Source organism: Oncorhynchus masou, chromosome 29, assembly GCF_036934945.1.
Source record: "Oncorhynchus masou masou isolate Uvic2021 chromosome 29, UVic_Omas_1.1, whole genome shotgun sequence".
Classification (NCBI taxonomy): Eukaryota; Metazoa; Chordata; class Actinopteri; order Salmoniformes; family Salmonidae; genus Oncorhynchus; species Oncorhynchus masou.
This window is the reverse complement of record NC_088240.1, coordinates 77479135-77492491: the sequence shown is the minus strand read 5'-3', so window position 1 is coordinate 77492491 and position 13357 is coordinate 77479135. Positions and strand designations below refer to the sequence as shown.

Here is a 13357-nt window from a genome sequence, read left to right as displayed (position 1 = left end):
CCAGGTCAGGAATCTAACACTGGGCCTGTGGGTATGTCCAGGTCAGGATCTAACACTGGGCCTGTGGGTATGTCCAGGTCAGGATCTAACACAGGGCCTGTGGGTATGTCCAGTTCAGGAATCTAACACTGGGCCTGTGGGTATGTCCAGATCAGGAATCTAACACTGGGCCTGTGGGTATGTCCAGGTTAGGAATCTAACACTGGGCCTGTGGGTATGTCCAGATCAGGATCTAACACTGGGCCTGTGGGTATGTCCAGGTTAGGAACCTACACTGGGCCTGTGGGTATGTCCAGGTTAGGAACCTACACTGGGCCTGTGGGTATATCCAGGTTAGGAATCTAACACTGGGCCTGTGGGTATGTCCAGGTTAGGAACCTACACTGGGCCTGTGGGTATGTCCAGGTTAGGAACCTACACTGGGCCTGTGGGTATGTCCATGTCAGGATTTAACACTGGGCCTGTGGGTATGTCCAGGTTAGGAACCTACACTGGGCCTGTGGGTATGTCCAGGTCAGGATTTAACACTGGGCCTGTGGGTATGTCCAGGTTAGGAACCTACACTGGGCCTGTGGGTATGTCCATGTTAGGAATCTAACACTGGGCCTGTGGGTATGTCCAGATCAGGATCTAACACTGGGCCTGTGGGTATGTCCAGGTCAGGAATCTAACACTGAGCCTGTGGGTATGTCCAGATAAGTAATCTAACACTGGGCCTGTGGGTATGTCCAGTTCAGGAATCTAACACTGGGCCTGTGGGTATGTCCAGATCAGGAATCTAACACTGGGCCTGTGGGTATGTCCAGATCAGGAATCTAACACTGGGCCTGTGGGTATGTCCAGATCAGGATCTAACACTGGGCCTGTGGGTATGTCCAGATCAGGAATCTAACACTGGGCCTGTGGGTATGTCCAGGTCAGGATCTAACACTGGGCCTGTGGGTATGTCCAGATCAGGAATCTAACACTGGGCCTGTGGGTATGTCCAGGTCAGGAATCTAACACTGGGCCTGTGGGTATGTCCAGATCAGGATCTAACACTGGGCCTGTGGGTATGTCCAGGTCAGGATCTAACACTGGGCCTGTGGGTATGTCCAGGTCAGGATCTAACACAGGGCCTGTGGGTATGTCCAGGTCAGGATCTAACACAGGGCCTGTGGGTATGTCCAGATCAGGATCTAACACAGGGCCTGTGGGTATGTCCAGTTCAGGATCTAACACAGGGCCTGTGGGTATGTCCAGGTCAGGATCTAACACTGGGCCTGTGGGTATGTCCAGGTTAGGAACCTACACTGGGCCTGTGGGTATGTCCAGGTTAGGAACCTACACTGGGCCTGTGGGTATATCCAGGTTAGGAATCTAACACTGGGCCTGTGGGTATGTCCAGGTTAGGAACCTACACTGGGCCTGTGGGTATGTCCAGGTTAGGAACCTACACTGGGCCTGTGGGTATGTCCATGTCAGGATTTAACACTGGGCCTGTGGGTATGTCCAGGTTAGGAACCTACACTGGGCCTGTGGGTATGTCCAGGTCAGGATTTAACACTGGGCCTGTGGGTATGTCCAGGTTAGGAACCTACACTGGGCCTCTGGGTATGTCCAGGTCAGGATTTAACACTGGGCCTGTGGGTATGTCCAGGTTAGGAGCCTACACTGGGCCTGTGGGTATATCCAGGTTAGGAACCTACACTGGGCCTGTGGGTATGTCCAAGTTAGGAACCTACACTGGGCCTGTGGGTATGTCCATGTTAGGAACCTACACTGGGCCTGTGGGTATGTCCATGTTAGGAACCTACACTGGGCCTGTGGGCAACTTCTATCTGGAGAAGCTCAGAGAATACAGCTCAGAGGCCAGGGATTGTTTTTGTGAGGAGGGGAGGGGTAGTAATTCTCTGAGTGATGGGGGTGATGGAAATTGGCTCAGACTGGAGCAGGGCGGGGCAGGGGTAATCCAATAAACAAGCTCACTGGGTATATTTATAGGGAAGAGAAAATCCTCTGTTGACAGAGTTAGATAGGAACATATACGAATCAGATGTAAGGGTTAATTAGGACAGGAGAAAGAGGGATGGTTATAGATGGCCTACAGTATAGGCATAGGAGGAACAAACATGTGTCAACTCACACATTCACATCAAAATAACAAAAGTTTTCTCCTGCATACTGTTATTTTACCAACCTTTGTGATTATTGAAGCAATTCGGGATCGTCCCAACCCAAATATGTAAAAGGTTGTTCTACGAATGCATTTTATGTCCTTGTGACATTGTGTGTACATTTTGACAAAAACACTCAACAGTTGGGTTACATACTGCTGTAACTAAATTCAACTATGGTAAAAATTTCAATAGTAATGAAAATCCCAATTTTGGCATGTCCCACGTCATGTTTTTCTGACTTCTAGGAAGATTTTAACCCAATTAACCCCAACATTTGCCCATGTTTTCACCATCCTGGTTATTTTGATTATTTGACAAAGTAATTACTGAAGATTATTATTTATTTAATGTGATTAATGAGTAACACTTGTTTAAATATGGTGAAACTATTCCTTTTTTATTCAAAGAAACATTGAGCATTATATAGTCAAATCATAGTGTAAAAGTAGGTGAGCTGGTTCTACTCTGTTTGGTCATTTTCTGGTGTTTTGTGGTGGAAAACTGAGCGAGTCGAGCACAACACGTCAACCCTTTTACCTATAGATAAGCTAGATTTTGTTTGTGAAGCTTGCATTCAATTGCCCCTCACTATTGCACAAAACAAGCTTCCATTCCCCCGTCACAAGCAGAGTTATGGCTGTTTATGAAAAAAATGGTTAACCCTGTGAAAGGGTCGGGGTAGGACATGTAAACCAATGGTGAAGTTGCATGGAATATGGTTAGAAGCAGCATGATGTTTGCAACACTACATTTGGACTTGTGTTATTACCTATTTGTTACATAGTGGCTTTGTGGGTTCATTTATTTTGAATTTTTGGACAATTCCTTACCTTATTACTCATAGTACAGGCACAAATAAATGTGTGAGGAGGAAAGGGGGTAGGAGAAGGACAAACTACAGTACCACAAGAAAAATAGAGACTTGGAGACGGAGTTGGGGGTCCAGGTGGGTAGGAGTTAGTAAAGAGGGATACATGTTCCTATCACAGACAAAACAAAGACAAACAGAGTGGGGAAAGAGACAGAAATGACTCATTTCCAACAAGGATTTGCCCCACAGTGTTGTACCAAAAAGGATCAGACTTTTCTGTTTCCACTTAGGCAGGCCGTCACCCGTGTCTCACTGGGCCATGGCTCCAGCGGACCTGCTCTAATCTGGAGGCAAGGCCCTGGGTACTTTAAACCTGGTGCATTTACATAACAATGGCTGTGAACTTTAACACCTTCTCACAAGCAACAGTCTTGAATGATGCAGAGGTTGTTAATTATAGTCTTAAGTGTCACACTCCTGAGTGGTACTACAAAGAAGCTAGATTTCTAAAGCTAGCCAGCCTCAGTTAGCTTCACATTCCAGCTCAGGCTTTATCCGTACTACGATGGTGAATATGTCGTGTCCCCCAGCCGCTGACTTTAGCCACAGCCTGCTGAAATCTATGTTCAGGCTTCGGTGTGAAATAGACGTGTTGAAGTGGCGTCTTTATTTTATCATTAATGTCGTCTTTGGTGTGCTTATCAATGCACAATAACCTTTTTCCCCCACTCCTAGCGATTAAATAATTGTATTGTCATACAAAGTTTTACTGTGCATGAAGTTTCAAATGCATTCTCTCATTATTAAATGTGTAATTTGATAGGTATTTTAACATTACTATTTTTTTGCACAAAAAAATCTTTGATTAAATATTTTATTGATCAGTCATCTTCCTCAAATGAAGGGGAGAATGACACAATCTTTGCAAGAGGGAGGGAACCTGATTTAATTGGTCCTCAACTCACAGCTCAGACACATCATTCAGGAGAAATGGAGTTAACCTGTCCCTGAGCAGGTTCGTTTTGAAGGATATATTGCCATAGAAATGTAACTGGCTAAAAGGTGAGCCATGTTCATGGTACCGGTTATCCCGAGTTGAACTCAGAGTTGACCAAAGTTACCTCGATAACTCCTCAAACCTGATTTGTAGTATAGGACTCTGATGGAACACAACAACATTAGAGCTGACATTAACATAAAACACTGATGGTCCACTGGTGTGAGGGTAAGTCTCAATGGAAAAGTACCATAAGGGTCTTACAGGGCGTTACAGCAATACTTCTGTCAAAACAAACACTTAAAGAGGGAGAAGGGAAGTACATGTTAAGAGATTTACAGTAGCAGTCAAAAGTTTGGACACCTACTTATTCCAGGGTTTTTCTTTATTTTACTATTTTCTACATTGTAGAATAATAGCGAAGACATCAAAAACGATGAAATAACACATATGGAATAATGTAGTAACCAAAAAAGTGTTAAACAATTTAAAATATATTTGAGATTTGAGATTATTCAAATTTGCCACCCTTTGCCTTGATGACAGCTGTGCACACTCTTGGCATTCTCTCAACCAGCTTCAAGAAGTAGTCACCTGGAATGCATTTCAATTAACCCGTGTGCCCTGTTGAAAGTTAATTTGTGGAAGTTCTTTCCTTCTTAACGCATTGGAGCCAATCAGTTGTGTTGTGACAAGGGGTTGGGGTTGTAGGGGTTGTATACAGAAGATAAAAGACCAAGTCCATATTATCTCAAGAACAGCTCAAATAAGCAAAGAGAAATGACAGTCCATCATTACTTTAAGACATGAAGGTCAGTCAATCTGGAAAATTTCAAGTGCAGTCGAAAAAACCATCAAGCGCTGTGATGAAACTGGCTCTCATGAGGACTGCCACAGGAAAGGAAGACCCAGTGTTACCTCTGCTGCAGAGGATAAGTTCATTAGATTTACCAGCCGCAGAAATTACAGCCAAAATAAATGCTTCACAGAGTTCAAGTAACAGACACATCTCAACATCAACTGCTCAGAGGAGACTGTGTGAATTAGGCCTTCATGGTCAAATTGCTGCAAAGAAGCCACTACTAATGGACATTAGACCAGTGGAAATCTGTCCTTTGGTCTGATGTGTCCAAGTGTGTGATTTTTGGTTCCAACCGCCGTGTCTATGTGAGACACAGAGTAGGTGAAAGGATGATCTCTGCATGTGTGATTCCCACCGTGAAGCATGGAGGAGGAGGTGTGATGGTGTGGGGGTGCTTTGCTGGTGACACTGTCTGTGATTTATTTATAATTCAAGGCACACTTAACCAGCATGGCTACCACAGCATTCCATAGCGATACGCCATCACATCTGGTTTGCGCTTAGTGGGACTATAATTTGTTTTTCAACAGGATAATGACCCAACACACCTCCAGGCTGTGTAAAGGCTATTTAACCAAGAAGGAGAGTCATGGAGTGCTACATCAGATGACCTGGCCTCCACAATCACCCGACCTCAACCCAATTGAGATGGTTTGCGATGAGTTGGACCACAGAGTGAAGGAAAAGCTGCAAACAAGTGCTCACCATATGTGGGAACTCCTTCAATACTGTTGGAAAAGCATTTCAGGTGAAGCTGGTTGAGAGAATGCAAAGCGTGGCTACTTTGAAGAATCTAGAATCTAAGATATATTTTGATTTGTTTAACACTTTTTTGGTTACTACATGATTCCATATTCGTTATTTCATAGTTTTGATGTCTTCACTATTATTCTACAGTGTAGGAAATATTAAAAAATAAAGAAAACCCTTGAATGAGTAGTGGTGACCAAACTTTTGACTGGTACTGTATGTTTACACTTGCTGTAGAGACAAAACAAAGGCATGATGAGAGACAAGCCAGAGAGAGGATAAACATCTAGTAGCCGAGCTTCCTGAAAAAGCATGTGCAGGATGGAGAGAAAGAGACAAGGTGGAGGAGACAGAGAGGGGACAGAAGGGAAGGAGACAAGGTGGAGGAGAGGAATGAGAGAAGGGGTACAGAGGGGAAGGATGAGGGGACAGAATAAAACAAGTGAAGGGGACAGGAGCAGGGAGGAGATGGATAGGATGGAGTAGCAGAGAACGAAAGGGCCAGATGTAAAGGAGGAACGTGAAGGAGGAACGAGGACAGAGACAGAGGGGTGAAGGAGGAACGTGGACAGAGACAGAGGGGTGAAGGAGGAACGAGGACAGAGACAGAGGGGTGAAGGAGGGAAGGGGATAGAGACATTAAGGAGGGAAAGGGACAGGGAGGTGAAGGAGGGAAGGGGACAGAGACATGGTAAAGGAGGGAATGGGGACAGAGACAGGGTGAAGGAGGGAATGGGGACAGAGACAGGGTGAAGGAGGAAAGGAGGCAGAAACAGAGAGGTGAAGGAGGGAAGTGTTCAGGGGCAGCTGAACTTCCTATAAAAGGCCTGTACAGATGGTTGGTTTAGAATTAGGAGGACCTGCTTAGCTAAACCCATTTAAGTGTCTTTGCTAGAACATACAGACTCAAAACCTTAATCAACTACCGCTTACTTTAATAGTCTTAAAAGAGAGAATAGTAATTTACTAGTGTGACCAATCAGACTTGTGTCCTCCACCATGATGCTTGAAACCAGTGTGAGACTTGTTTTTTGCTTTACATAATAGACTAGAAACTGGTTCAGTCAACTTCAGTTTTTGCTGAACAGATGAATATAGCACTCATTGTTACAACTAACAATCTTATACAGTGTCTGTATTGGGTCTATGATCCAGTCTTTCTCCTGGCTAGGTCATGTGGTAACCAATTAAAGACAAATTCTCACTTGATGTCTCGTACCTAACTTGTACTTTCAAGTAAATCCTGCATTGATTTAAATTGGGTTTGAGTTACCTACACGCCTTTAAAGTTAGGATTTGGCTCTTATTGGGAAATTTAAATTCTATTGATAACAGGGCCTTGGCCGACACACAGACCAGACAAGACGAGAGATGGTTTGGCAAAAGAGAATATGGGAATTGAAGTTAATTTGAGTGGAAAGCTCAGCCACCTTAAATCCTGAATTAACTGAATTAACCCAGTCGCCAAAGGTAGAAGTCTAATTCCACCCCGCTCCTTCCCTACTCCATCTATCTACCTACGTCACCCATCAGAATGACAACAGTCCATCCCTAACACATCACTTCATACTCTCTACTGCTGACACAGCTAGGTCATGTCTCTTTGCTCTGCCTCCCTCTCTGTTCTTTCTCCCTGAAATTGAAGGCTTTCGTTGATGTATGGTTCCTAGTGGTACACTGGGTAACACTTCAGTCATTGTAGAGGTCTGATTGTGCTTGTTGGCACTACTTCAGAGAGCCTTCAACAATAACTGAGAGATCCCAGTACAGGCTAATACGATGGGGAACGCCAAGAGCAGTGCTATTTCCAAGGAGATCCTGGAGGACCTGAAGCTCAACACCAAGTTCACAGAGAACGAGTTGTGCCAGTGGTACGAGAACTTCCAGAAGCAGTGTCCCACCGGACGCATCTCGCCAGAGGAGTTCGAGACGATCTACGCGCGCTTCTTCCCCGATAGCGAAGCCAAGACCTACGCTCAGCATGTGTTCCGTTCATTCGACACCAACGAGGACGGCACTCTGGACTTCAAGGAATACATCATTGCACTGCACATGACCTCCAGTGGGAAGACGACGAGGAAGCTGGAGTGGGCATTCTCACTGTTTGACGTGGACAAGAACGGATACATCACCAAGACAGAAGTGGAAGTCATCTGCCAGGTGAGAGATCAAGGAAGGATTAGAACCTTGAACTATTAAGGGGCAAGAGAAGATATCCAAACCCAAACAATGACGGTGATGACGGTGATGATCATTTTGAAGATGGGACAAGAGGAAATTGTGGATATAGGCATACAAAGGTTTTTCTACCATTTACAGTATGTGGCATGGGAATAGTGGGTCGCCTCCAAACTGACAGAAGAAAACAAGCCATACAATTTTGTGAGGCTTTTTTTTAGGAGAACAAATGATGAACTTCTGGGAATATAGCTTTTCTTAAATATAGGTCCTGTCTATATATTGAATATCATCAGAGGTCAGTCTGTGGTCAAAAGTGACCTTATTTTCCTCGGTATGTAGGTACCTTTGGAGGCTGCTGAGGGGAGGACGGCTCATAATAATCAAATCAAACTTTGATTGTCACATGCCCCGAATACAACCATACTGTGAAATGCTTACTTACAAGCCCTTAACCAACAATGCAGTTCAAGAAAGAAAATATTTACCAAATAAATTGATAAAAAGTAACACAATAAAATAACAATAACGAGGCTATATACACGGGGTACCGGTACCGAGTCAGTGTGGAGGCTATATACAGGTGGTACCGGTACCGGGTCAGTGTGGAGGCTATATACAGGGGGTACCGGTACCGAGTCAATGTGGAGGCTATATACAGGGGGTACCGGTACCGGGTCAGTGTGGAGGCTATATACAGGGGGTACCGGTACCGAGTCAATGTGGAGGCTATATACAGGGGTACCGGTACCGGGTCAGTGTGGAGGCTATATACAGGGGGTACCGGTACTGAGTCAATGTGGAGGCTATATACACGGGGTACCGGTACCGAGTCAACGTGGAGGCTATATACAGGGGGTACCGGTACCGGGTCAGTGTGGAGGCTATATACAGGGGGTACCGGTACCGAGTCAGTGTGGAGGCTATATACAGGTGGTACCGGTAACGGGTCAGTGTGGAGGCTATATACAGGTGGTACCGGTACCGAGTCAATGTGGAGGCTATATACAGGGGGTACCGGTACCGGGTCAGTGTGGAGGCTATATACAGGGGGTACCGGTACCGAGTCAATGTGGAGGCTATATACAGGGGGTACCGGTACCGGGTCAGTGTGGAGGCTATATACAGGGGGTACCGGTACTGAGTCAATGTGGAGGCTATATACACGGGGTACCGGTACCGAGTCAACGTGGAGGCTATATACAGGGGGTACCGGTACCGGGTCAGTGTGGAGGCTATATACAGGGGGTACCGGTACCGGGTCAGTGTGGAGGCTATATACAGGGGGTACCGGTACCGAGTCAGTGTGGAGGCTATATACAGGGGGTACCGGTACCGAGTCAGTGTGGAGGCTATATACAGGGGGTACCGGTACCGAGTCAGTGTGGAGGCTATATACAGGGGTACCGGTACCGGGTCAGTGTGGAGGCTATATACAGGGGTACCGGTACCGGGTCAGTGTGGAGGCTATATACAGGGGGTACCGGTACTGAGTCAATGTGGAGGCTATATACAGGGGTACCGGTACCGAGTCAGTGTGGAGGTTATATACAGGGGTACCGGTACCGGGTCAGTGTGGAGGCTATATACAGGGGTACCGGTACCGGGTCAGTGTGGAGGCTATATACAGGGGGTACCGGTACCGGGTCAGTGTGGAGGCTATATACAGGGGGTACCGGTACCGGGTCAGTGTGGAGGCTATATACAGGGGGTACCGGTACCGGGTCAGTGTGGAGGCTATATACAGGGGGTACCGGTACCGAGTCAGTGTGGAGGCTATATACAGGGGGTACTGGTACCGGGTCAGTGTGGAGGCTATATACAGGGGGTACCGGTACCGAGTCAGTGTGGAGGCTATATACAGGGGGTACCGGTACAGAGTCAGTGTGGAGGCTATATACAGGGGGTACCGGTACTGAGTCAGTGTGGAGGCTATATACAGGGGGTACCGGTACCGGGTCAGTGTGGAGGCTATATACAGGGGGTACCGGTACCGAGTCAGTGTGGAGGCTATATACAGGGGGTACCGGTACCGAGTCAGTGTGGAGGCTATATACAGGTGGTACCGGTACAGAGTCAGTGTGGAGGCTATATACAGGGGGTACCGGTACCGGGTCAGTGTGGAGGCTATATAAAGGGGGTACCGGTACCGGGTCAGTGTGGAGGCTATATACAGGGGGTACCGGTACCGAGTCAATGTGCAGGGTACAGGTTCGTCGAGGTCATCTGTACATGTAGGTGGGGGTGGCTGGAAATGAGTTAATGGATGGCACCATCAACATGGAAACAATCATGTGTTTGATGTATTTGATACCATTCCATCTAGTCCGCTCCAGCCATAACAACGACGTTAAGAGTAAACTATTTTAGAATTACTATATTAAGATAAATGATGGTCTGCCAATTCAACTAAGCCTTGTTAATGGGAGTAATTGGTAAACAAAAAAATCAACTGCATACAGGGGGTTAAGTTGAGAAACCCTGTTCTAGACAACATGGGCTGTGTTCACACAGATGATGTGATGCCGAGCTGGAGTGCAATCCAGCATACCTAGTGGGTGCCCTGGCCCAAGAACAATGTTGAGCAACACTGGCCAAGACCAACAGTCATTTCTATCAGCCTTTTACTATCCCAGCTGCAACATTTAGGGCAGAGTCAACCAACGTAACACATGGAGACTACAGTTTTTAGAGGTGTCTGGTTGAGGTTGATATTGTGATGGCATCTCTTTCGGTGTTGATACACATATTAGCTCAGAAATGTGAACATGGGTGTTGTGGGGGAAATAGGTGGTTAAATAGCCGGTCGCTGTGAAAAAGTAACAACTCTATACTTTCAATGCATTTTTCCCCAAACGGTGGACAAACTGTCATGCAAAAAAAACTGAGAGACTGAGAGACAGGGACAGGCAGGTTGTGGGTTTAGACTGAGAGACAGGGACCAGGCAGGTTGTGGGTTTAGACTGAGAGACAGGGACCAGGCAGGTTGTGGGTTTAGACTGAGAGACAGGGACCAGGCAGGTTGTGGGTTTAGACTGAGAGACAGGGACCAGGCAGGTTGTGGGTTTAGACTGAGAGACAGGGACCAGGCAGGTTGTGGGTTTAGACTGAGAGACAGGGACCAGGCAGGTCAGGCAGGTTGTGGGTTTAGACTGAGAGACAGGGACCAGGCAGGTTGTGGGTTTAGACTGAGAGACAGGGACCAGGCAGGTTGTGGGTTTAGACTGAGAGACAGGGACCAGGTCAGGCTGTGGGTTTAGACTGAGAGACAGGGACAGGCAGGTTGTGGGTTTAGACTGAGAGACAGGGACAGGCAGGTTGTGGGTTTAGACTGAGAGACAGGGACCGGCCAGGCTGTGGGTTTAGACTGAGAGACAGGGACCAGGTCAGGCTGTGGGTTTAGACTGAGAGACAGGGACCAGGTCAGGCTGTGGGTTTAGACTGAGAGACAGGGACAGGCAGGTTGTGGGTTTAGACTGAGAGACAGGGACAGGCAGGTTGTGGGTTTAGACTGAGAGACAGGGACCGGCCAGGCTGTGGGTTTAGACTGAGAGACAGGGACAGGCAGGTTGTGGGTTTAGACTGAGAGACAGGGACCAGGTCAGGCTGTGGGTTTAGACTGAGAGACAGGGACAGGCAGGTTGTGGGTTTAGACTGAGAGACAGGGACAGGCAGGTTGTGGGTTTAGACTGAGAGACAGGGACCAGGCAGGTTGTGGGTTTAGACTGAGAGACAGGGACCAGGCAGGTCAGGCAGGTTGTGGGTTTAGACTGAGAGACAGGGACCAGGCAGGTTGTGGGTTTAGACTGAGAGACAGGGACCAGGCAGGTTGTGGGTTTAGACTGAGAGACAGGGACCAGGCAGGTTGTGGGTTTAGACTGAGAGACAGGGACCAGGCAGGTTGTGGGATTAGACTGAGAGACAGGGACCAGGCAGGTTGTGGGTTTAGACTGAGAGACAGGGACCAGGCAGGTCAGGCAGGTTGTGGGTTTAGACTGAGAGACAGGGACCAGGCAGGTTGTGGGTTTAGACTGAGAGACAGGGACCAGGCAGGTTGTGGGTTTAGACTGAGAGACAGGGACCAGGTCAGGCTGTGGGTTTAGACTGAGAGACAGGGACAGGCAGGTTGTGGGTTTAGACTGAGAGACAGGGACAGGCAGGTTGTGGGTTTAGACTGAGAGACAGGGACCGGCCAGGCTGTGGGTTTAGACTGAGAGACAGGGACCAGGTCAGGCTGTGGGTTTAGACTGAGAGACAGGGACCAGGTCAGGCTGTGGGTTTAGACTGAGAGACAGGGACAGGCAGGTTGTGGGTTTAGACTGAGAGACAGGGACAGGCAGGTTGTGGGTTTAGACTGAGAGACAGGGACCGGCCAGGCTGTGGGTTTAGACTGAGAGACAGGGACAGGCAGGTTGTGGGTTTAGACTGAGAGACAGGGACCAGGTCAGGCTGTGGGTTTAGACTGAGAGACAGGGACAGGCAGGTTGTGGGTTTAGACTGAGAGACAGGGACAGGCAGGTTGTGGGTTTAGACTGAGAGACAGGGACCGGCCAAGCTGTGGGTTTAGACTGAGAGACAGGGACCAGGCAGGCCAGGCTGTGGGTTTAGACTGAGAGACAGGGACCAGGCAGACTGTGGGTTTAGACTGAGAGACAGGGACCAGGCAGACTGTGGGTTTAGACTGAGAGACAGGGACCGGGCAGGCCAGGCTGTGGGTTTAGACTGAGAGACAGGGACAGGGCAGACTGTGGGTTTAGACTGAGAGACAGGGACCAGGCAGACTGTGGGTTTAGACTGAGAGACAGGGAACGGGCAGGCCAGGCTGTGGGTTTAGACTGAGAGACAGGGACCAGGCAGACTGTGGGTTTAGACTGAGAGACAGGGACCGGGCAGACTGTGGGTTTAGACTGAGAGACAGGGACCAGGCAGGTTGTGGGTTTAGACTGAGAGACAGGGACCGGGCAGGCTGTGGGTTTAGACTGAGAGACAGGGACCGGGCAGACTGTGGGTTTAGACTGAGAGACAGGGACCGGGCAGGTTGTGGGTTTAGACTGAGAGACAGGGACAGGGCAGGTTGTGGGTTTAGACTGAGAGACAGGGACCGGGCAGACTGTGGGTTTAGACTGAGAGACAGGGACCGGGCAGGCTGTGGGTTTAGACTGAGAGACAGGGACCGGGCAGACTGTGGGTTTAGACTGAGAGACAGGGACCGGGCAGGTTGTGGGTTTAGACTGAGAGACAGGGACAGGGCAGGTTGTGGGTTTAGACTGAGAGACAGGGACCGGGCAGGCTGTGGGTTTAGACTGAGAGACAGGGACCGGGCAGACTGTGGGTTTAGACTGAGAGACAGGGACCGGGCAGGTTGTGGGTTTAGACTGAGAGACAGGGACAGGGCAGGTTGTGGGTTTAGACTGAGAGACAGGGACCGGGCAGGTTGTGGGTTTAGACTGAGAGACAGGGACAGGGCAGGTTGTGGGTTTAGACTGAGAGACAGGGACCAGGCCAGGCTGTGGGTTTAGACTGAGAGACAGGGACAGGGCAGGCTGTGGGTTTAGACTGAGAGACAGGGACAGAGCAGGTCAGACTGTGGGTTTAGACTG

General features: G+C 48.3%; 1 protein-coding gene across 1 annotated transcript in view; it reads left to right on the top strand.

Annotated features, from left to right (window-relative positions):
* Window positions 1–7358: 7358 nt before the first annotated feature.
* Window positions 7359–13357, top strand: part of LOC135521320 (recoverin-like) — a 52027-nt gene continuing 46028 nt past the window's right edge. Inside the window, exon 1 of the mRNA XM_064947238.1 lies at window positions 7359–7739. Within this exon, the coding sequence (XP_064803310.1) occupies window positions 7359–7739 (381 nt within the window). The remainder of the gene's footprint in view (window positions 7740–13357) is intronic.